Genomic DNA, 25,000 nt, shown 5'->3' with positions numbered 1-25,000 from the left:
TGATCTCGTGGGACGTACACATCAAACGTTAACCTCTCTGGGTTTCTGTCTCGTCTATGAGTAATCCCTTTTGTTAATGCATTTCCCATTACACAGATGGTAATGCATAAAATATGTTCTGTCCCTGGAGAAATGTGACTGCATCACGAAAGACATTATAAAGAAATGTAAGATGACACAGGCATGCGTCTCTGTGTGTATGGAAAAGCTGATCTGATCATCTGGTAAAGAAATAATCTGAACTATCCCTTCTCTCCAGATCCCTTTCTGCCCCTCAGCACTTTTTAATCCATAGCAGTTTTCTGGTGATTTTCTAGCAGCAGGTTTGAGGTTTGTTTATACATGTGTGATTCTTTATGCGCCGCAAGCTCCAACTGTGCTCCATACGTTTGTGGATCGGTGTCATTCGAGCTTTTGCTGGTCCTGCTGCTTTTTTTTTTTCTCTCCCTCTCTCTCTGTCCAAAGCTGAAAGTTATTTTTGGACTGAAAGAGCTCAGACACTGCAGTTTCCATCAAATTTTATCACATGATGTTAAACTGGAAATTCAGTAGCAGGGGTTCACAATGGTATTGTTTTTCCCATTTCTGCCAGTTCAAAGAATGCAGACTAAAGATTGAGACTGTTTTTCAGATAAACATATGAATAAAGATAGAAACTGGACATTTCAAACATTAGCTTTATACTCTAGTGGCTGTGAGTTCATAATCTGAGTCTGAGGTTGTTCCAAAATGAAGCTAATCAGTGGAACACAGTGGGAGTCTGTGTTTGTACTGGGCAGCACCCAGTTGTTAACATGAGGGAAAATGAGCATTAAGGAAAGAGGACATGGCTGAAAGTCATGCTCAGTAAACTACTCCTGTGATAGATAAAGGTTAGGATCAGCTGGCGTGCAGACAGTAATTACACATAGCTGCGCTGCAGGGTTACCGGCTAGCAAACAGCTGCATCTAAAAAGATTTTTCTCATCAACGGTTCAAGGATTTTTAGACTTGAGCCTGCAAGGAATTATTTTTGACAGTGACCCCAGTTTAGTCAGATATTTGCGGTGAATATTTGTCTGTCTGGGTGTGGAAGGAAAGCTTCATCTGCTGGGAAAGGTGAACCATATGGACCTCGTAGAAGAAGTGGATAAAACGATCTTTTTTTTTTTTCCCCTGCACTCCCCAGAAATCACCAGGAATGCCTACACTCAATTATTTCACCACGAGGCCACAGCTAATTGCTTCAGTGTGTGTGTGTGGGGGGGGGGGGGGTGGTGGTGGGGGGGGGGGGTGGTGGTGGGGTGGGGGCATCAGCGGTCGGGAAAAATGAGCAACTGTCATGCTCGGAAGTATTTGACACGGCATAAATACTTAAATGGGCCGGAATCATTCTAAGACAACTCGGAAATAACTTTGAAATTTCTTTAACACTTTAACATTCTTTGACTATCAATCAATCAATCAATCAATCAATCAATCAATCAATCAATCTATCTATCTATCTATCTATCTATCTATCTATCTATCTATCTATCTATCTATCTATCTATCTATCTATCTATCTATCTATCTATCTATCTATCTATCTATCTATCTATCTATCTATCTATCTATCTATCTAACTGTCTGTCTGTCTGTCTGTCTGTCTGTCTGTCTGTCAAGGACATCTGTCATAAAGGACAGATCTTCCGTTTCGAGACTTTTAGCTGGAGGATACAGTTACTATAGTCGGAACCCAGAACCTGTGAATGTAATAGAATCAATATTAATATGTGGCGAAATGGCTGGAAGTCAAAGACAGAGAAACTAGGCTGTGACCTAGGAGGAAGGGAGTATAAAATTGAGATCTGTGTGTTCCATTAGAAGTCTTTGAGCTGGGAGAATGGAGACACCGTAAATACACTGAAGAGAAATGGGGCAACTGGGAGTGTAGGACGATGGAAGGGAGAAGTGTTGTCTGCTCTATCAATTATATTTCTGGTATGTGTCTCTGGGTTTGTGACTGTCTGTATTGAGGAAAAGGGTCGACCGGGTGGGATGATAGAATAAACAGAGCAGCAGTAGGAGGATGGGAATAAAAGATGAGGTCCGCCTGGAGAAACTGCTGACTTCGGAGCCCAGAAGATGTAACAAAAAAGAAGAGTGGGAGACAACTAGCGAGAAGATAAGCAAAGGGAGGAGAGCAAGGGTATGAAAAGAAAGAGGGGAGGGACAAGGGATTTCAAGTTTATGATGGAAACTGTGAGAGGAGAAAGAGGAGAGAGAGGGATGGGGGTAACTCAGGAGAAAGAACCAGAGGGGAAACCAGGAGGAGGATGAGAGATGTGGAAGAACAGGAGGAGGAGGAGAAGGAGGAAGAGGAGGGGAATAAGTCCAAATGGTTCTTTAGGTTCTCCAGGATCCTGAGGTTTTATGTTTGTTCTGCCTGTAGTTCTGACGGCTGTTACATAACTGGAAAAGACTGCTGAATAGTCAGACTGTATATATTTTGTCTGCCAAAACCAACACTCACACAGCCAGCTGACTCATCTGCTGTAAACAGAGCAGAAGCAGGTTTCATCTCACATCGATGCGGCTAATAACTGATCCGGCAACACAAACAGCAGGACTTTTCCATCCCTTCATCTTGTGCTGAGCAGCTACATGCTGTCATTGGCAGGTTTGCGCCCATCAATCACGCAGCTGCAGCAGATGAAGATGAGATTTAACACGTGATAACAAGCTGCCCAAAGAGAAAACATGATAATTACCTGTGTTCTTAAATCATCTGTCATTTCAGTGTATTTGTGTGGATGTCAGTTTGTCGCCCAGTTTTAAATCTCACATTCACATAATCAGAGCTTCTGGTTTTCCTTACAACAATGAAAAAAAAAAAGATCCACATTTTTGTTGAGAAAACTCAACCGCAGTGTCCGACTTTGCATCGGATGTAGCACTCATGGCATAAATGTGATGGTCGTTGAGGTAGCACCAGAATCAACCCCTTCTCCCCATCTAGTGAGAGGTCAGGCTGATGCACATCTGGCATTTCCTGTTTCCTTTCCTCCATTTGCCCCTGAGTGGTAGCGATCCACAGACACACTCTGAGGAGCACTAAGGAGTACATCTGCATCCGTTCTAAATTATTGTATAACACACACACACACACACATGCACACACACACGCACGCACTCACGCACACACACTTAAACGGGTATTCCAATGTTTCCACATATCTGGAAAAATTTTCCAGTCAATATAGAATCTGTAGACAGAAAAGGGTAAAAAGGATGTGATACAAAATATAAAAGTGGAGCAATGACTGGATGGATTAAGAATGAGATTAAGGGCATTAACATAAAAAGCCATAAAAACAATGAGGGGCTGAGAAATACCAGGTGGGACAAAATGTGGGAGAGACCGAGGAGGGGGAGACCTCTTCATCTCACAGAGCTGACAAACACTTTCCACTCCTGTGGATGATGTGTGTGGGTGTCTGAAGCCATAGGCAAGATGGGGGGACAGAATGGTGCCGTATGGTTTTCATAACTCTCTGAGGGTTTTTGGTTCCATTACATCCCCCCAACCCGTCAACCCTTCAGCCTACTCGCACTTAACCAACCCCCTTTTCCAAAAAACACACAATTCTTTTTCCTCTCGCTACCCCTCCCGCCACCCTCCCCCATCTTTCTCTCCGTCTGAGGTTCAGTCAGAGAGTCAGCGCAGCATTGGCGAGAGAGCCCCAGCAGGATCGGATAGAGGAGAGGGTTCTTGTCAATGAAGGAAGGAGAAACTGTCACAGCACCTCACAGCAAACACTTTCCAACTCATCACTGGACTCCCCTTTAGTCTCTTGGACTTGACAGAAAGGCAACTGACCTCCAGTTTGAAAGTTGGATTCTACTTGAACTTCACTAGTCTTCACTTTGGACTGTACTGAACTCATGAGGACGTTCTAAGGGATGCCCCTTGTTTTGCACTGGTTTTTATAAGTTTTTAAAGGATCAGGTGAATTCTATTTTGCTGTAGCAGCAGTGTTGACTGGTTGCTGATAAATGGTGTTTCATTGATTCTGCACTGGGCTATTTGCTTCAGGGTTTTGGTGATCCAAGGCAAATCAAGATAATCAAGGGTCAGGTTTGGACTTGGCTTCCAATTACATTGAGTTAAAAGTCAGTTAGACAATATAATTTATTTACATACATTTAAATGATATAAAATTTTTGGCAAGTTTTCATTTATAAAATTAATTGAAACTTTTCGGCTCTCAATAGCAAGTCGAAAAGTTTGATTTTCCTTAAAAAGGTTATTTCATCACCAAGTTTCAGGTACTTTTTTCTTACTCATATGCTAGCCCAGTTTTAAACTCATGGCTTGTTGGACAATGCAAAAGACAGTCAGGCGCAGTCGCAGCTTCAGCAGCATGAGTCTTCTGTGTGTCCTGTGGCTGCTGATGGTGTGTGTGGCTCCTGGGAGTCGAGGCCAGAGACTGAGGGAGACAGAGCAGCCAGCAGGCAGGGCTCAGCTGGCAGAGAAGGATGCCCTCTGCCACCAGGATGGATGCTACAGTGTTTTCCTCCAGAAGAGAACCTTCAGGGAGGCTGGGCGGAGCTGCCGCGAACGAGGTGGAACCCTGGCAACAATGCATACAGAGGAGGCGGCAGGCATGGTCCGAGAGCTGGTGTCAGCCATTGACACGCAGAGTCCCAGGTCACGACTTCGCCTGTGGATCGGGCTCCACAGAGCATCACGCCAGTGTTCGTCCACTCGGCCACTCAGAGGATTCGTCTGGGTCACAGGCAAAGTCACAATTCTATGATATTTGACCCTTTATTGGCAATATTTGTTGTTTAATCGGTTTTTAAGAAGTGAGCTCTGACTAAACAATCCCAAAATACTGTAGGCAAAAGTATGATACTTTTTTCCTAAGACTTTAATCATTCAGTTACCCTCCCCCTTTCAGCTTTTTGCAAACCACTGCACTGGAGGTTTTGAGAGACTAATGGAAAATATGCAAGTCAGGGTCAGCATAACTGAGAATAAATCTGCAAAACTAGTTATATGTCAATTGGACTGATCCTTTCAGTGTTTGCAGCTTGTAATACATAAAAACTAATTAAGCAATTCTAAATCTAAATACTAAATATGTAAATCTATTTTGCCACACAGACTTTAGTTAAACACACATTATGTGAAACAACAATAGGCTTTCCTGAACTTGAGTTTTTTTGAAACCACAGCTGTGCACCACAAACCTATCATACTTTGGTACTAAGGCCAGACTCTGGAGCTCGCCAATGACTGCACTTACGTTAATGTCTGCTGAGCCAAATATGGCACACAGGTTCAGTCCTATTTTGACCTCATTGCTACACCACTTGGATTAGCCATGAGTCATATGAGACCTGTTAAAAAACAGAAAGGACTGTATCAGTCACAGCATAAATACAACAACAGTGAAGATGTCACAGCTGTATGTATTGAAACTATATTGAAATCGTAAATCACAATATATCAATTAAACATGCCTATAAATGAAAGAGCAAGAGGAATAAGGTATTTCCAAAGTCCCTGTGAGAAGGCGCTGAAATTATCTAGTTGCTTGCGACCCCTAGTGGTAGCATTTAAAATAAAAGGCAGAAAAACGCACACACGTATGGAAATGGGTATGAGACCATTTGTACTGTATCTTATGTGGTTTCTGTCTTTGGTTTGCAACAGGAGACCAGGATGGGCAGTTCACAAACTGGCTTCGTGAAGATACCCCTGGTACATGTGCTGCCCCTCGCTGTGTCGCGATGACTGTCCACACTTCTGCTGTTGGACGTGAGGGCAGCGATCATTTCGGATGGGTGGATGGCTCCTGTGCATTGCCTTTGGATGGATATGTGTGCCAGTACATCTACAAAGGAATGTGTCATCCGCTGGAGGACGAGGGTAGAGGTCCAGCAGTTTACACTACCCCTTTCCACCTTGTCAGCACGCTGCTGACTTATGTGCCCTACGGATCTGTAGCCACTCTATCCTGCCCTGAGGACAACTCAGACCCAGATGCTAACCTTGAGCAGACCGTGCTGTGCATGGAAAGAGATGATGAGACAGTGGGCTGGTCTAGGGATGCCCCACTCTGCTCATCCATCACAGCCCCACAGAACCAGGACTGGTGTGACAGCGACCATAAATGTGAGCAATACTGTCAGAGTACAGACACAGACTACTACTGTTACTGCTCTGAGGGCTTTACTTTACACGAGGATGGGTACAGCTGCAAACCAGATCCTGTGATCCAAACAGACTCCCCTAACTTATCCTCTGATCCTGCCATTCCCACAAACCAACCCAACATCAAAAAGATCTGCATGGAGATGGGATGTGAGTACGACTGTGTGGAGACACTTCGTGGAAGGCGCTGCACATGTCCTCCAGGCTACCAAATGGGTCCAGATGGTCGCAGATGTTCTGATGTAGATGAGTGTCAACAACAACCATGCATGCAAGTCTGCATCAACATCCCAGGCACCTTCCACTGCACCTGCCACACTGGGTACCAAACAGATGATGAGGGTGAGTGTGTGGACATCAATGAGTGTCTTGATGAAGGCAGCTGTGAAGGCACTTGTGAGAACACTTTGGGGTCTTTTTCATGTCTGTGTAATCCAGGATACGAGTTCAGCAGTAGAGCAGAGTGTGTGGATATAGACGAGTGTTTGGGGGACTCGCCATGTCAGCAGCAGTGTCTCAACCACATGGGAGGGTACCAGTGTTACTGTGACAATGGCTATGACCTACAGACAGATGGAATTAGCTGTCAGCCTTCATCTGATGATGAAGAGTATTCTACTTTAACCCCTGACACTGGTGACTCCACTAACATACATGATATGGATCCTAACCTTGACATCCCTTGGTCAACCTCTTTCACCCTGGATCCAAACTTTGAAGACACCAACTTTGACATTGACTGGCTGACCGAAGCGCCCGAGGGACTCTCCCCTGATATGGTACATGGGTCAGATAATCATCTGAACCAATGGGATGCACTATCACCAGAGCAATATCAGACAGTCACATCCCCAACTCAAAAAGATAGTACAGGCAATGAAATTGAAAAAGCTAAAGCAGGAGGTCGAGCCGCTAGTGCAGAGAATGAAAATGACTCGGTCATTGGGAATAAGGAGAAGGAAGGTACCAAGATGGATGACATAGATGGTGCCAGCAACACAGCTGAGGTTGGAGATGGATCTGCTGCAAGTAAAGGGAAGAATGACAAGAGCTGGCTGCTGGTGGCCCTGCTGGTGCCTCTATGTGTGTTCCTCGTAGTGATGCTGGCTCTAGGGATTGTCTACTGCACCAGCTGTGCAGTGGACAAGAGCCTGAGCTTCACAGACTGCTATCGCTCAATACTCCCTACTACGCCTCCTGAGCAGAGGAATGGCAAAGCCCAAGCATGAACCCTAAACTAAACACTAAAACTAAACAGGTGTATGCATACGTACACAGAAATGTGGAATTCCCAGAGATCTGTTAACGTTTGTCTTTTTGCTGCAAGCCATTTGGTCCAACTGACTGCCTGTCTCATTCATCAATGGAAACTTAATTATTTCTGCTGCACACCTTTTGTAAATAATTCACATTTGCATCATGTTTTCATAATTCAATAAAACTAAATAATCCAATGATGTACTGTGTGGTTTGTGTACTTATCGTGGTTAACAGTAAGTAAACTTTAACTAAGGAAGATAAGCAAATATTTGTGAATTTGAGTCTATTTGGGTAATGTAATGCATGGAGGTTTGGGTGGGGGCTGGGGTGATTGAAATTGCAGACAGCTGGAATCATAAATAAACTTAACCACAGTGAAGTATTGGGACCACATTCAAGGACCATTGATAAAATATTACCAGTTTAAAATCAGAATATGATAAAGTTGGAATTCAACAAAAATAAATTTCACATCATAAGTCTTTAGTTATAAATTGTTTTCAGGATTTTATTAAATATTAAAAGAGTAATAATAATAATAATAATAATAATAATAATAATATTTAAAGAATATATCATAATTTGGTGAAATTTCTATAAAATTTATTAAAATCAGTTTTTGTTGGTCTCACTTTCAGGTCTTTGAGATTTTCACGTCAGTTATTTGTTCTGTTATGGCTATTAGAAATGACACTCCCTTATTCACACACTTCTATACTTCTTCCCTACTGTTTGTTTTATTGAAATAGAATTGCAACCAATCTGCTACATGTAAAAATTCTAAGGGGTAAACATTCACACAAAAAGCCATATGCACAATCCAAAATATTTTAGAGAGGAGTCTATAAAGCCACAGATGAGCAAAACCTGGCAACATTCTAATAATAGTTCCATTTTCAAATACAAGGAAGAAACGTAAGTACAGAAGAGACTGGGATGAAATACCAAAATAGGGTTTTCTTGACTTCCAACTAAAGCTTAGACTTAATCTCCTATAACAAATTATCTTGTGGACATAACCTGTAACAACACATACGTAATTATAGTGACAGACAGTGAACGAGAGAGAAAGAGATAGAGTAATAGTAAACAAGCATAGGATTACCTGAATTTATGTCGGCTAGACTCCTAAAGAAATCTATATCTCTCTCTTTGTTTACTTCCTGGGTTCTCCCTGCTTCCACTGTAATGGTCATGAGATCAACAGTTCTTTTCTTGAACACAGTGGTTCATAGTCTGCTTTTAATATATGGTGGTGTGTGTCTGCTCGCTGCCGTTTTATGATAGTTTGTACACCCCTCTATCCTCATAGCCTTCATATCCTTATCCCAATAGTTTTGACATTATGGCCATATTTCCTGAGAACCAAGGGAAAAAAGTGGCTCTGGTTTGTGGGATCTTTGTTTTGGTTGGTGGCTGATACTATTCCTCACTGTCTTCACTGCTGTCATCAAATGAGGGACTACCCAGCAGCTCTTCAGCCAGGTGCAATTTGAAGTCCAGGTACTGCTGTGTGTTCTTAGCTGGTCGATTCAGGGCTTTGCTGTCAGACTTGTTTAGGATCCAAGCGTTTGTGATGGCAACATCAAAGAAATGTGTCATCACACGTGGCGTCCACTTCTTGGTCCTGATTGACATGCGGTAGAAGCTCAGCATTCGGTCACAGAGGTCAACGCCACCCATATTGTCATTATATTCCCTGATTACTGCTGGCCGTCTCACCTGGACATGACTTTTGTCTTTTTTGGACCATCTGCTACAGATATTCTCTGGATCTTTCCCAAAGACAGTGGAGGCCATCAGAACTGGTTAATTATCAAACCATGAGATTCTTGTCAAGACTTTTAGCAATTTCCTTGAAAACACCTGTATTTTTTTTAACTCTGATTCATCACGACCATGAAAGGGTGATTTCAAATGGGCTGATGTGAGATATTTATCTGCAAGCCTGTGTACAGTACCATATCTGCCAGTATTTAAAGTTTTGCATATGCTGTTGGTTTTCACTGTTTGTTAAAACCTTTGCCCAATTCCAATCTCTACATACCTCAAACAAAAATGCTTTTCAAATAGTTTTCTGTGTATTCAACCCATCTCGAGGGAAAACGGAATGTTTTTTTCCTGTATTCTAACCACGGGTACTCCTAAACTATGCAGTGTTGAAGCAGTTAGTTACTGCTTCTCTGGGCAGGTTTGTCTTTCCCTTTGAGCAGGCCCTTTCCTTATAGATTTCTTACGTCTGCCATAACACTTAAACCCTTCATCAACCTTTGGGCTCATATGACGAGGTGGCCGAGTGGTTAAGGCGATGGACTGCTAATCCATTGTGCTCTGCACGCGTGGGTTCGAATCCCATCCTCGTCGGCATATATGTTTTGTACTTGCTTGGACATACTGGTACGTTCTAATTTTATTTTATGTATGAAGGTGTCCTACTGCGCTTCTGTTAGACTTTAAGTAAACAATTAGTCTAGTCCACGTGTCAAACTCACAGCCCTGCTGAATCAACAACATATTTCAATGAAGAAAGAGTAATTGAAATATTTTCAAATTGATTTTTCAAAATATTGCAGGTACAGTAAATGTAAAATGTCTTTGGATGCAATATAGTCTGTTTCTTGAATTTCGGCCGCTTGTTCGATCCAGTTTGACACACAGCGCCTGTTCAGCGTTGCTATTTTCTGATTGGTTAGGGATTCTATCAATCACCATGTTGCACACTATGATTGGTTAAGAGGCGGGTCTTACGTAGAATGAATACAGGAACTGTGACTTTCGGCGTGAGACTGCAATTTGACGTGCGACGGAACACCAGGTAATAAGCTATTGAGTTTCTATCATCTGTCCTTATCTGAATGCACTAAGTTGTAGCCGATCAGTCATATAAATTTGCGTGTAATATTTATGACTAAATGTTTAGCCTACAGAAGTTGTGGCGGTGTTTGAAATGCTCCAAGCGCTTAGCTGTCGTCCTAGCATGCATTCACGGGAGCTAACGTTAGCATTGAATTAGCTTTCCATTAATGGAAGACTGGTAAATATTGGAAAACGTTCAATGTGACGTTTGAGTGTTGTGTTTGAGTGCCTTATCTACGGTAGACTGCGTCATTTTAACTTTCTGACGCCTGCCTTAACAGTTTTTTAATCTACCTTCAGGTCATTCATGTACTTAAAATGCCGAAATCATTGTGATCCACTTGTATCGCTGTAGGGTTCTGTTCTTATCCCGACTAAACTTCAGCTGATTATTGCATCTTATTGTACCTTTAGAGTAATCATCATATTTTCTGACCATACTACCTTGAACACGGGCTTTGCTGAATCTTTGTTTCTCCAGAGCAAGCATATGTCTTAAGAATCACAAGACATTATTACTAAATGATCCAACCGGTGTTAATATTATTACATCCCGCTTCAAAGCGGTGATGTATCGTAATTGTCAGTGTTCGTGTGTTCGTCCATCCGTTCGTATGTCCACCAAATATCTTCGCAAATGTTGCAGATAGAAGGATGAAACAAAACGCACATTACTCTGGTGGCAAAGGGGATGAAAATGGGATGATGATCTTGAGAAAACTTGATCAAGGTCAAATTTCAACTTTTGTACACTCAGGAACCAGATAAGATAGACAGACGAGGGAAAAGGCCAGTGTGAGTAAGACCATAGATCAAAGCTAGAGCTTTGATCAATGCCAGTAGGTCAGAGCACAAGCTTTGATCTATTACCTATGCAAGTAGGTCCGGGTAAAATTGTGAATTCAGGGGTGTCGTGGGATGCTGCAGTCTGTGACTGCATTGGTTCTAGTTGTTTTTATCTTTAGTTGAAGACTCAATTGACTGAAATTTCATTGTCAAAAATGGGTGGTGATAACAACTTAGGGAGTAAGGTGTGCTGCCTGTTGCAGTCGATGTAGAAAATAAGCACTGGGTATCAATATAGTAAAATAAGACATCTGGTATTAAACTATGCCTTTATATTCTTCTTGTAAAATAAGTGTGTTTAAATCATGTTTTTGGTGAAAGTATACAAAACTTTGAATATATGAACTTTCAAATGTGTGAACATCAAATGTTTGAACACACTATGCTGATTTTAGCAGTTATTAAAATGAGCAAAGTGTTTGTATAGTTAATGTGTGCCCTAAAGATGCTCCAGATGAAGAAATAATTCCATGTGCTCACAGGAAACAAAATACTGATGCATATTAATTTATTTAATTAATTTTATTTTGTCTTTTTATCCCACACTCCGTCTCATTATAATCTGTACTTTATTACCTCTTTTTCTTTGTCTTCCACCGTTGTTTCCCATCAAATTTGCAAAACACATCAATTCTTCCTTTTCCAAACAATAATCTGTTATGTCATCACTAATAATTTAATGTTTTACCCACAGTTAGTGTTAAATCTCAGGCTGACAACAATGGACTCCCAGTACTATCTCCCAAATGACGTTACATTTGCTACTCTTGACTGTGGGAAGGCTTTCCGTCAGCTTTCACCTCAGGAGAAGTTGTATGCCCACTACATGTCACGTGCTGCCTGGTATGTCCCTATTCTCAAGATTGTTGCAAGTTCAATTCGAGCTCCATGAACATCAAGTTATATGTTAAATCTTGGGTTTTCTCAGGTATGGTGGTTTGGCAGTGCTGCTTCAGACCTCCCCAGAGTCTGCAAACATATTTGTCTTGCTGCAAAAGGTCTTCAGAAAGCAGACTCCTGCACAGCTGGAGGAGGTTGCCACAGCATCTGGACTCAGCACTGAGGAGTTCCAGGTAGTCTTTGTGTGACTGTTTGTGCTATTGTGTGAACACGCCCTCTATTCCAGAAGGGATTGCAAATATTGCAAATGTGTAGTATTTGACAAACATTGGCTGTTTTTTTTTTTGTTGATATACAGGCCTTCTTGGTGTATGCATCTGGTCTCTTTGCCAACATGGGAAATTACAAGTCCTTTGGAGACACAAAATTCATTCCAAATCTACCCAAGGTAAGGAGAAATCCCCTGGTGTCAGTTGTAAGATCAGCTCAGCTGCTTGTTTTGAAGTAGGTGGAGACTATGGTAGGTTAATTTTTCGATTTGAGTGGTGCTTTCGATGCTTAAACTACTGTCATTTAAAAAAAAAAAAATCAACTAAATTGATATTTGCCAGGTGCAGCTAATGCAATTCTCAAAAAATTGGAATATCATGGAAAAAAACATTTTTTCACTTACTTTAATTCAAACAGTAAAAATTTTCTCATTCACTATACCTCAATTAAAATGTTTCAAGAATGTCTACGTTTTGATAAATATGACTTACAGGGAAAAAAATGTTGTAACGGTCAAAAAGGGATTTTTTTTCTACAGAAACAACGAGATTTCAGAAAATTAGTTCTGGGTTCCCTGCCTAGGAACCTCAAATCCCATTTGCATGACTGGGGCAAAAGTCTCAACCAACATCAAAATGTCTTTCAGCTGATTTTGGTTTTAATGAGTCTAGAATATAGACATTTTACACTTTCTGAAATGACTAACAAAGAAAAGTGAACTTTTACATAATATTCACATTTCTTGAGTTGAAGCTGTATTCAGCTGGACACCTGGGATGGCTTGTTAGCTTAACTTCACAGGGTGATTCTTCATTGTGCTTCATTGCAAGACCTCTGAGTGGAAGGCTGAATACACAATGCCATCTCCAAACACAAGACATGACTTTGATCGGTAAAAAATACAGTGGCACCTCTACTTATGAATATCTCTACATACGAAATTTTGTACTTACGAAACGCCTCAACAGGAAAATACTGCCTCGAGTTACGAAAGGTGAAAATACAGTATGGGCTGCTACTCGCAGCTCCCACAGGCTCCTGAACGCAACATTCAAATAGCTGCTCTGCCATTGGCTATTACTTAGCATCCTGGTATCCCATTGGATAAGAGGGACCTCTGTGTGTAGCGAGATAGGTGTCTATGCAGCGTCCTCGTCTTTCGGCTCTCAACCCGTGACGTATTCTGATAGTTTTACGTAAATATATTAACTTTTAGAGAATTCGCTATGGACCCCAAGAAAGTGACGGAGAAAAGAGGAAAAGAAAAGAGTTTTTTTGTCCGTACAAACAAAGCAAGAGATAATAGAAAAGCATGAAAAAGGGATGCGGTTGGTTGATCTCACCAAAGAATATGGCCGTAATGCATCTACAATCGCCAAGTTATTAAAACAAAAGGAAGCTTAAGGAGTTTAAGGAATTGCGTGGGTGGTTGGAGAAGTTCAAAAGGAGGACTGGATTTCACTCTGTTGTTCGGCATCGTGAGGCAAGAGCGCATGAACCAAAGAGGGCAAAAAACAATGGGGATATTAGTTAAAAGGTAAATGACCGTCATTATTATTCTTTACTTTATTCTTTGTTTTTTACATTATGCACAACTCTCATTTATTGTGTAATAATCTAATTGTAAAATGTATTTGTTCCATGTTTTGATGCGTTTTTATACCTTATCAAACATTTATGTCTGAATTTGGGGGGCTTGTAACAGATTAGGGCATTTGCATGGAAAACGCGTCTACTTACGAAATTTTCTACTTACAAAATTTCTTCCAGAACCAATTAATTTCGTAAGTAGAGGTTCCACTGAATTTCCGGTTTAAGCCTTCTTCTGTTATAAACAGCAATTCTTTAGAGGTCAAAAGTCAAAATATGTGAAACATTTCAGTGGACAGCAAGCCTTCATTTTCTTAACAAGACCTTAACTATGAAACAAGTAAAATAACCTGTAGTGTAAATGCTGCCATTATTTACAACTGTTATCAGTGTGTTTTTTTACATGGACCCAGACATCGATCTATTGTGTTGAGCCACTTCCGTTTGAATGCAGCATCCATATTAAAACAGTTATTATCAGTCAAACGTTGTATTGCGTAAATGCAACAAACATAACTTGACAAGTGTTTGTTTTGGGGTTTTTTAAACTTACATAATGCTTCTTTGCTGCTGCTGTGTTGTATTCTAAGCTGTGTGAATTTGTTCTGTTCAACCAGGACAAGCTGGAAGCTCTGCTGAAGGCCAGCCAGGCATTCCAAGAGTGTCCCAAAGAGATGGAGGCGCTGTGGGACAGCTGCTCGTGTCTCATGTACTCCCTGGAAGACAGACAGAAACAGCTGGGGCTGGGTGATAAGGTGGGATCTGGATATATAGCATTCATGTTAGCTTTCACAAAAGCTATTTTTTGTAATAGATAGATAGATAGATAGATTATTAATCCCGGAGGAAATTGTATATTGAATCGCAATTAGGTTGCTAGGTTTCGATGGATCTGATAAATATTGAGACATTTCTGTATTCAGGCCTTGGATGAGGATATTTTGTTCTTCCTGGCATCTTCAAACCTTTGGGGTTTTTTTTCCTCTTTCATTTTCTCATTTGAGTTATCGTTTAGGGCAGACAAAACCTGACAATTTTCCTGTAGCAAATCAAATCTGGAGGTTGTTGTCTTCACATTGATAGTAAAACACAGGCTCCAGTACATCCAGATGGGGTGACAGTTGACTTGAAAAGTGAGAATATGTGGCTCATTAAATATTTTTTTCTTTTTCAGGGAATCACAGCCTACTTCTCAGGAAACTGTTGTATGGAGGATGCTGAACTGGCTCAGAAGTTCCTTGACTCAAAAGTGAGCTCAATTCTCTCCCAAAACCAGCCTTTCCATTTCCATTATTATACTTATATTTAAAGTTGCTCTGTGTTTTTCTCAGACTCTTCTGGCTCCCCTCTTTTTTCTGATGTCTTTGCTTTGCCCACTCATCCATGTATCATCAGTCTTGTTCTGTTTATTCTGAGTTGTGTCCTTTTCTTTTCTAGAACCTCTCTGCCTATAACACCCGTCTGTTTAAGAGTATGAATGGAGGTAAAGCCTGCTATGAGGTCCGCTTGGCTTCATCTGTGCAGAAAGGTCAGAATAATAAGTTTTACAAGAGAGCCAACTTGAGATTTATACCAGACCAACTTGTACTTGTAACAGATTTGGCATGCAAATTTAATACATTTCACATGTCATGTAGACTCGCTCAGATATGTGGACTCAAATACCTTTGATTCTTAATATTAAAAACAATAAAACGTATACCATTTCTTTTCAGACTGTGCAGTGGAAGGGGAATGCCAGTCGTGCTGCGGCAGCTTCAGCTTTGAAGACAAGGAGTTCACTGTGAAGAGGGGAGACTACGCTCCTCTCATGGAGAAAGTTTGCTATTACCTCCAACGTGCAAAGGTGAGCATTTGGCCTGTGTACTTTTGGAATGTAACAGGAGTGAAATCAGCAAAAATAAAGTTCTGCAACATTATTAACTTGTCAAAATTTGTGCTAAGAAAAATCAAATGAATGCGCTTAGACAAACCATTGGAATCAATGCTCCGAAAGCATAAAAGTGGAATGTCATTCCACATTTTAAGTCTTTTCCACATATTTAAACAGGAATATGCTGCCAATGAGAACCAGAGGAAGATGCTGGAGGAGTACAGACGTAGCTTCACTTTTGGCTCAATTGAGGCCCATAAAGAGGGCTCACGCTACTGGATCAAAGACAAGGGACCAATTGTTGAAAGGTGAGCCTGTTCAACATTAACATCAAATGGACTAGTACTTGCTTGATTGACAGGTTTTTGAGTAAAACTGTCTTTCTAATCCTTCCTCATCCTCTCAGTTATATAGGTTTCATTGAGAGCTACAGAGACCCATTTGGCTCCAGGGGAGAGTTTGAAGGTAACCATTCCACATTTTAATTCCACATTTCACATTTTAATTCCACATTCCAATTCCACATTCCACCAGTAGAGCGGGTTGTCCAATGTTCAGAGATCGGCGGTTCAATTCCCGCTTCTGCCCAAAAAACACCCGGAGGGGAGCTGACAGTGGGAGGTGTCAGCTCATCTCTGAGGCGCCCTTGAGCAAAGTGCCGTCCCCCTTATAAGTAGCTCATTTGGGGCGCACCAGGAAGGAGCTGCCCGCCACTCTACCTCCCTCTGCATGCGTACAGGGCCCCTGTGTGTGTGTTTGTTCAGAGCCTGCACACACTAACATATGCATGTGACTGGATTTGATTTGACTAACTAGAGTGTGCTCTTAATTTCCCTTTGGGGAAATCTTAAATCTTAAAAACCGACGACGATGTTGATGTGTTTGTTCACACATGAGGCGTGATCCCGTGTCCTTCTTCTGGTGTCTGCAGAAGGACACAGAACTGCTTTTCACTCTAATTTTCTTTAAATTCTAGCAGTAATTGTGGTATTTTTAGAATGGCATACTAAATTCACAAACTGAAAGGAAGAGATTATTAATGTAAACTACAGGAATGTTTATGGTATTAACTTTTTTTCAAGATTCAGAATGATCCAGGATTATTTTTGATTTTGTTGTTGTTTTTCCACAATAAAATGCTCTTGCCAACTTCAGGGCTGTGATTTCTCCTCTAGGTTTTGTTGCAGTTGTGAACAAAGCGATGAGTGAGCGTTTTGCCAGGTTGGTGGACTCAGCAGAAGTCTTGCTTCCTGAGCTGCCGTGGCCCCAAGAGTTTGAGAAGGACGCTTTCCTAAAACCTGACTTTACCTCGCTCGATGTCCTCACCTTTGCTGGTAGTGGAATACCAGCTGGCATCAACATCCCTAACTGTATGTACGCAGAGATCCGAACACATTTGCCCTGTTTACATTTAATAATTTTTGGCTTGCATATCTTTGTGTAGATGATGACATCAGACAGTCGGAGGGATTCAAAAATGTGTCTCTTGGCAACGTGGTGGCTGTTGCCTACCCTTCACAAAGAGAAAAACTCACTTTCCTGAGGGAGGAGGACAAGGTAACGCAACCCTAACTTCCCACAAGCCCTACTCCTCCATTGGGTGTGTTACTATGTAGGGTGGTGTATCCCCTTTATGTCAGGGATTGACGAGTAGTGGTCACCCAAGCCTTCAGATTACCCCTCAAACAAAGTCTTTTCAGATGCAAAATGAAGGGATGGAATTCTAATGATACAGGTAGCAGTAGGAAAACAGGAGCATTGGAAATCATCTTCTCGGTCTCATATCTTCTGGAATAGCAATGCAAAAAAATTCTTAGGAATACAGTAATCCCTCTCTTGTTCACGCTTCGGTATGCATGGCTTCACTACATCGCAGATTTTTAGTAGGTAGTCACGTGATACCGTACGCGCATGCTATTGGCTGACAGCATCCGGCAGCGTGCTGCGTTCCGAGACTCACGAAACACAGCGCACTTCCGTACAAATACAAAAGTGCTTTAAACAGTCTATAAGACTGAGAAAAGGTAATACAGATATAAGGTGGTTTAATATCAGTATGGGGAGGGTTCATAAATGTTTAAATTACCATAAATTATAAAATAGTTTGCCACTATATCGCGGAATTGTTTTGCACAAGTGGTTCCTGAATGAATTAACCACGAGTAACGACGGATTACTGTATCTGATTACAGTAGATACCAATAAATATGTAACTGGGTTGTTGAAAAATACACTATTCCCACACTAGCCTCATGCAGTTTTAGACAACAAATTTGTTTTTTAGGCATACAGCTTCCTTTACTTTCACCCATTCTTTATTTCTGTCCATTAATTTAGTTCTGATTTGCCACTGGTGGCATCAGACTTGTATAGAACTGCAGAACTTTAATGCTGGATACTTTTAATGTGGGAGTGTGACCCGACTTTTTTTTTGGTTTGCTGATGTTCATTCATTTTCCTGAAGCTGCTTATCCGCCTTGCCGGTCACGGGTTTACTTGAGAGTGATCAGTTCACACAAGCGGCATGTTTTTGGAGGTTGGAGGAAGAAGAACCCTGAGACAACACACAGAGAGGAATTGAACCCGGAACCTTCTTGCTGATATATAAATGAAAATTAACCTAACTTACGTAACGTATCCTGTGTGTGTTTTTCTGTTGTAGGATGTGTTTATCAAATGTAAGGAATCGTCCTTTGAGGTGCAGGTTGGTCTTCATGAGCTGTTGGGACATGGCAGTGGCAAGTTGTTTGTCCAGGTCTGTCTGAAATACTCCTATCCAAGCTAACATACATCACATGCTTTCACATGACTTTATTTCCCCCAATGTGTTTGCGATTGTTATAGCTGATTATTTATTTATTTATTTTGTTGCTCTTTGTCTCCTCCCTAAGGACGACAATGGGAAGTTAAACTTCGACCAGAGTAAGGTTGTCAACCCAGAGACCGGAGAGCCGGTGAGTACGTTTGTGCTCATAACTGTTTTGAATACCAGGTTGTGTTGCTTCATCAGACCGTCGTGTCGTTTAGGTGTCTAGTTGGTATCAGGGCAGCGAGACGTGGGACAGCAAATTCTCCACAATCGCTTCCAGTTACGAAGAATGCCGCGCCGAATGCGTCGCCCTCCACCTGAGTCTCAAGAAGCAGGTGCTCAGGTGTGTTGCCTCTAAAGTCATTGTGTATCTCAGAATTAGACATAAATCCATGTCACATATTTCAAAAGATTTTGAACAAATGGCTTTTTTTTTTTAAACAGGTTCCTCATTTTCCATCAATGTTTGATGTTGACATGACAATTGACTCTTAACACATGTAATTGCCAAAATAAATGGTAAAGCAGATGCTAACATTATCTGATAGAAACACTTGCATTACTCTTTGATCAGAATATGTCAATAGAGCGGGACCATTTCTTATTTAAGGAGGTGTGAGGACATTTATTTTGTGGTAGACCACATATGAAATGCTCCAAAAGAATGTTTGATTATCATTCAATGTACCGTTAAATTCTCTTGTACATTATATTGTCTTTGCATGTGTAATTTTATGATATCGGGTCACACCCAACTAATGTTGTTTGTATTTTTTCTGTTTTTGTTCCAGTATTTTTGGTCATGAGGGCCAGGATGCAGATGATGTGGTGTACATCAACTGGCTCGGTATGGTCAGAGCTGGATTATTGGGTCTGGAGTTCTACACACCTGAGAGCAAGAGCTGGAGACAGGTAATCTGTCTGCCTGCCACGCTGTGGCGGCTATTTCGCTCTTTACTTGGACTTGTTTTCAACACAAAATACTGAATCATAACTCATTTTTATGGAGCTTCAGATGTCCGTAGTGTTGGCTGAACAGTATTTACAGGAGAAGTCAACATTAAGCATGTGTCCCTTACAGCCTGACTGGCTCGGTTTTATGTGCCTGTGTTGTTTTATAATACAGTTTATAGTAAGTCAGTCTGTGTTTACATGAGTGTCAGGAGATATATATACAGTGTGTTCTCATACGTATGGCTGTTTTTTCAGGCTCACATGCAGGCCCGTTTCGTGATCCTGCGTGTACTGCTGGAGGCCGGGGAGGGCCTGGTGGGCCTGGAGGAAGTGACGGGACAGGACGGAAAACCCGATGCTAGAATCACACTCGACCGAAGCAAGATCCACACTGTGGGCAAGGACGCCATCCACAGGTTTCTACGTAAACTGCAGGTACATCCAAGTCGGTGGCAAACATTCACCAAAAGTACTTTCAGAATTTGCTGTATTTTGGGTTTATGCTGAACATCAGATTCATTGTATTAATGCACCTCTGGGTTTACTGATATGAAATGATAATAGATGAACTCCTCCATCTGTCCGTCCATTAATTTGTCGTTAATCATTTTCTGTACACGACTGTTGTCAAAGTGCTCCATACATTGTAGCTTCCACAAACTACATGTTTTCGGCAAGTCGCTGGAAGTCTGTTTTTCCTGGCAAGGTTTAGTAGTGGTGTGACTTTGACGTACAAGTCATCATTTTTACATTTTCCAAAGTGTGACAATGTGAAAACATTGATGTCATTAGCTGTGAAATTATATGATCAGAACTCATCACTCCAACCCTGCATCTGAACAGGTGACACATTGCTAACTTAAATCCTGCTTTCATAGGTCTTTAAGTCCACAGCAGATGTGGAGAAAGGCAGGGCCCTCTATGACAGCTACTCCACCGTCAGCGATGACGGCGCTCACAACTTCTTGCGTCTACGAGAGACTGTACTGCTGAGGAAGGAAGCGCGCAAGATGCTCGTCCAGGTCAACACTAGAATCAATGGTATGCGCCTTTAGCTGGGTTTTCTGTGGAAAAATTCACTCCTTCCTGCACCAGCAACTGTTAGAGTGAATTATTCACTTCATACCTGCTTCTCTGCGTGGTTTCCAGGGGACACTGTGGAGCTGGTGGAATACGAAGGCAGCGCTGCTGGTTTGATTTGCTCCTTCAGTGAGCGCTTTCAAGACGACGCGGAGCAGCTGGCGGCCGACCTTCTGGAGATGAACAGAAGAGATGCCCCCTGCTGGTGCTGACAAATTGATGACCTGTTCCACATGCTTTAAAGTTACCAACTTCAATCGTATTACTGTTAGCCACAAGCTGATTCATAATTTCGTAATGGAAACACACAGAATTGTAAAATGTTCCAAATTCTACAAAGCTAAAAATACCCACCCACCCCTTAAGGGTCCATTCCTCAATTGAAGCTAAAGGACTATAACCTGTCTGCTAAAGAGGACAGTCCATCTTTTATAACAAGATCGATCACTGTTCTAGATGCATTTAGGAAATACATTTTTATAATGAGAAGTACTTAATCGTGTCTATTGAATCAACACTGCCTGACAATAAAAACTGACCTTGGATTTAAGTTTATGCGACTCTAGTTGTAGTTCATTGTGTGAAGAAGTTCAAATTTTGCCTCAAATCATCAAATAATTAGGATTTTGATGTATTTTTCCTCTGATTAAAAAAATTGTAATGAGGTTTGTTTGTTTTTTTTGCTAATGGTTGATGTTTAGGCTGAAAATGAATTCACCTTAACAACTTGTCGAACGTTTGCCCTGATGTTGGTGATTTTACCAGTTGATATTGTCTCCTGGCTGCGTGACAGCTGAACACTGACCAATAGACAAAATTAATACAGTACTAGGTGTTTTTTCCAAAGTTGACTTACAGTATTTTACTGAATAAAATATTGGTTAGAAGGCTGAAGAAAAGGCTGAATGTATTAAACATGATATTCCCAAATAAATGCATTTGGTAAGATTTCCGTCTACCAGGATATAAGACAATCTCTCAATATTTCAACCACAAACATTGACTTCGTTATATTTTCATAATGTGACCAAAAATGTGGCAAACTGATGATTGAAGTTGGACTTTATCAAAATCCAAGTTGAAGTCTGAGTTAAATAAACTAATATGTCTTCTAATAGATAACAGAGTTGAGGACCTGGTCCTGGTTTCATCAAAGTTGGATGAAAAGAACCCCTAAAAATATGAAGTAGTTTGATTGCAGGCAACAAACGCATTATTATATTATTTCATCTGAAAGCAGTAGTTCTCTACACATCCACCCTTGGTGTTCGGAATCTTTCTGATATTATTCCAACAGTAATTAAAAGATAATACACAATATTTCACTAATGCCCATTTTCTGCATGATATACCTTCTGAAGCTTAGACACCTCCCTGAATCGGTACAGGTTTCAGTTACAATTTGATTTTAATTGCAAGTTTGTGCAATTATTTTTTACAACTTCAGATTACTATTAACTATTAGTTAACTATTAGTTATTAACTATTAGTTAATCAAATGTGTGTGGTTGAACTTGTAATCATCATTGTCCTTAGTTAGAAGCAAAACCTCCCACGGACCCCTTATATAACCCCTGAATACAGAAGAAAATGTCATTAAAAGTCCATTCAAACCACTCTGATTAAATCTACTAACGGGACTGAATCACATAAATGTACCACAAAAACATTAACCAGTGATTCTGTTCTATACTATCCAATTACAGTTTGTAAGATTCTAATATCTAATTCTAAAAACATGATTCAAATCAACTAATTCTTTGATCAACCCTCTAAAACAACTCTTCAAAAATGGTTTACTTTCGCTGCCTTTTGATAATAAACAGATAACACCAATGATCATGTGATTTTTACTTGTTACTTAGATGTGGAAAAAAGAATTGTGATGGACCGAAATGGTTACAAATGTAGGTTGCTTTTCATAAAATACTGCATGAAAGGAAACAATAGTCTCTGTTGAGGTAAGAGGTTGGCATTAGAACTTAAAATGTTTAAAAATGCACTTAAAACAACCAGTATTGATATTAAAAGTTATGGTTTCGGAAAACAACTTAAAACTAAACTTAAGACTTTACTCCGTTCTATACACAGGGAATCTGGGATGCTGTGCACACAAGTTATACTCCACGTGGTTTCATATGTTTTCATAGTTTGATACGTCATCCTTAATTACTGTCTGAAATGTGAATCTCTTTGGATCCCTTGACGTTTATACCATTGTCACGGCATTCATTTGTAAAACAAGACCCTCCTCACATGTCTCATCACCTTCGTCCTCATTTTCATGGGTGCCTGCTTCCTCCTCTCCATCCTCTCTCTCTGACCTCTCCTGATCTGATCTTGACACAGCAGCAGGGGTGTGGTAGGCCTGCTCTGTCAGCTGCGACAGGATCGGAGAGTAGAAGGGAGACAGGGAGAGAGGGACCTTAGGAGAAGGAGATGGGGACTGATATGGGGAAAGAGAGGGTGAGGCGTTAGGTAAGACAAATGGAAAAAAGGTACAAGGGACCTTGGGAGAGAGAGATGGTGAAGGTGACGTGGGGGGAGAAGCAGCAGGAGAATCAAGAGGAGAATGGGATGGGGATGTTTTGGGTAAAATGTTGGACAGCATGGGGCAAGCAGATGGGGTAAGATAAGCAGACATTAAAGGAGGATGAGAAATGTTGACCATTGGAGAGGGCTGCATGTAGTCTGACATGTCTGCAGGCTGCTCTTTGACAGCTGCTACACTGCTTTGTTCAGGTTGGCCTTGCTCCTGCATGCCAGGCTGAAAGGGAGGTGTTGTTGGTGCAGTTTGGACTCTGGTCTCACTGGAAGCGTTGAGTGTCTGCATCAGAGACTGGAAATCCTGATCTATAGGAGCAAGTTCAGCAGTTTGACTTGGAACTTTTTTCAGTGCTTTACATTTTCCTTTGCTTTTTGGCATAACAGGTGGTGGAGGTGGAGGAGAAAGTGGAGGTGAAAGCATGGTCGACGTTTCTGTAGATATCCGAACCTTGATGCTGCGTTTGAACATGCGCTGTCTGCACAAGGTACCCTGGGACTGCAGGAAAAGGGGGTTGATGAAACAGAGAGCTCCCTGGCCGGAGCCACAGTCCAGCTGTCTGGGGCTGCGCGTTGTGATTGGACAAAACTCGTGGAACACGGTGGGATTGTGAACCGATTGTTTATTGGCGTTTTCTGACTGGGGCTCCACCTTGAGCCTTTCCAAGTCAGGCTGGGGAACTAGATCCAGCATAGTTGAAGAGCCTGTCTGCGGTGCAGCAGCAGGGACTGCTGAGGGTACAGCATCTGCCTTCTCCTCCTCTGCCTTCTGAGGCTTAGGGACCTCCCGTGGGCCACGGAAGTTTAGGTGAGAATTCCAGAATTCTACAAAACAACAGAACTTTATTTTTAATCATTATAACAAAAATTATACAATATGTAAAGATAGTGAAACTATTTTTTTTTTTCTGTTTTGCAAAAATACCCATTCCGTTTTGTAATTCTACTAAATCAATCGATAAAAATATGAAAAGGATGATTATGACAGCAATCAGTTAATATATGGTTAAGTGTGAGAAAAATAAACAACCTCTAAAAAAGATAATTAATTTTAATAATATGGTTGTTTGTGTTTGATGTTTCATATTAATACATTAAGTGTAATATAGTAATATAATAAAGTGCAGTATTAAAAATACATTATTGGCACTATGCAGGTATTTATTGTCGGTTACATGTTGTTACTAAGCAGCTGGGAGGCAATACACTGTATATATTGTTTGGACAATAAATCCCTTTACAGGTATATTTGAGCTTGAAACTACAAATCTTAAAATGCAATTATGTTCACAAACCTACTCCCATGTGTGAGATGGACTCCAGCTCTTTATGGGATGTTGCCCTTGCAATGGCTACAGGAAGCTCCAGAGAGAAGGGCAACACATCTCTGACACACAGACAATGTAGAATATTAACAACATCAGAATTTGTGGATTAGGGTTAGACCTAGGTTTAGGTTTAGGATTGGGGTTAGTGTTGAGGTTAGGGTGAGGGTTAACATAGGAAGCACTAACATTTTGAAAATGTATTGCATACTTCAGAGGATGAGGAAAGAAATTGAAAAAAGAGACCATGAGTGAAGCTTTTACAGCGACAAGCTGAGGAATGAGGAAGTGGACAGAAGACAAGAAATTTAGGAAGACAAGATTTTACCTGCTGACACAGTAGAAAGAAATGAGTCTCGGGAGATCTGGGAAGCTTACGGCGGAGGTCTCCAGAGACAGAGCTGGGGGTGAAGAAAATTAAAAGGTGCAGAAGAGGTCTGTTTGCTCAGATCTCAAATTTTTATTTTTATGTTTTATCATTCAATGATACTGAATCATAGCTGTATTACAGGATCATACTGGCAGCATTAGTTAATTTTAAACTGCTTAGTTTGACCATTGTCCTTTGT

The 25,000-nt window shown here is 41.0% G+C and overlaps 3 protein-coding genes and 1 non-coding gene across 4 annotated transcripts in view; 3 read left to right on the top strand and 1 right to left on the bottom strand.

Moving 5' to 3' along the window:
* Positions 1 to 3,673: 3,673 nt before the first annotated feature.
* Positions 3,674 to 7,641, top strand: LOC137605979 (complement component C1q receptor-like). The gene is made up of 2 exons (XM_068330976.1): positions 3,674 to 4,761; positions 5,684 to 7,641. Exons 1-2 carry the CDS (start codon positions 4,332 to 4,334, stop codon positions 7,411 to 7,413), a joined length of 2,160 nt encoding a protein of 719 aa, XP_068187077.1. The 5' UTR covers positions 3,674 to 4,331; the 3' UTR covers positions 7,414 to 7,641.
* Positions 7,642 to 9,726: 2,085 nt separating this feature from the next.
* Positions 9,727 to 9,808, top strand: trnas-gcu (transfer RNA serine (anticodon GCU)). The gene has a single exon. It is a non-coding gene; the product is annotated as a tRNA-Ser (tRNA).
* dpp3 (dipeptidyl-peptidase 3) lies at positions 9,735 to 21,650 on the top strand. Its single transcript, XM_068331273.1, has 19 exons — positions 9,735 to 9,841; positions 11,841 to 11,989; positions 12,075 to 12,219; positions 12,345 to 12,434; positions 14,464 to 14,601; positions 15,021 to 15,095; positions 15,284 to 15,374; positions 15,562 to 15,692; positions 15,897 to 16,027; positions 16,126 to 16,184; positions 16,895 to 17,089; positions 17,164 to 17,276; positions 18,382 to 18,474; positions 18,611 to 18,673; positions 18,747 to 18,871; positions 19,320 to 19,440; positions 19,738 to 19,917; positions 20,361 to 20,523; positions 20,632 to 21,650. Exons 1-19 carry the CDS (start codon positions 9,815 to 9,817, stop codon positions 20,772 to 20,774), a joined length of 2,232 nt encoding a protein of 743 aa, XP_068187374.1. The 5' UTR covers positions 9,735 to 9,814; the 3' UTR covers positions 20,775 to 21,650.
* Positions 21,651 to 22,465: 815 nt separating this feature from the next.
* Positions 22,466 to 25,000, bottom strand: part of LOC137606532 (ras and Rab interactor 1-like) — a 4,770-nt gene continuing 2,235 nt past the window's right edge. The window contains exons 4-6 of the mRNA XM_068331813.1: positions 24,760 to 24,832; positions 24,402 to 24,493; positions 22,466 to 23,931 (exon numbers count right to left, since the gene is read on the bottom strand). Coding sequence (XP_068187914.1) covers positions 22,772 to 23,931; positions 24,402 to 24,493; positions 24,760 to 24,832 — 1,325 coding nt within the window. The 3' untranslated portion in view covers positions 22,466 to 22,771. The remainder of the gene's footprint in view (positions 23,932 to 24,401; positions 24,494 to 24,759; positions 24,833 to 25,000) is intronic.

This window comes from Antennarius striatus, chromosome 13 (assembly GCF_040054535.1).
Source record: "Antennarius striatus isolate MH-2024 chromosome 13, ASM4005453v1, whole genome shotgun sequence".
Classification (NCBI taxonomy): Eukaryota; Metazoa; Chordata; class Actinopteri; order Lophiiformes; family Antennariidae; genus Antennarius; species Antennarius striatus.
The sequence above is the reverse complement of the archived record's forward strand: the minus strand, read 5'-3'. Positions and strand labels throughout refer to the sequence as shown.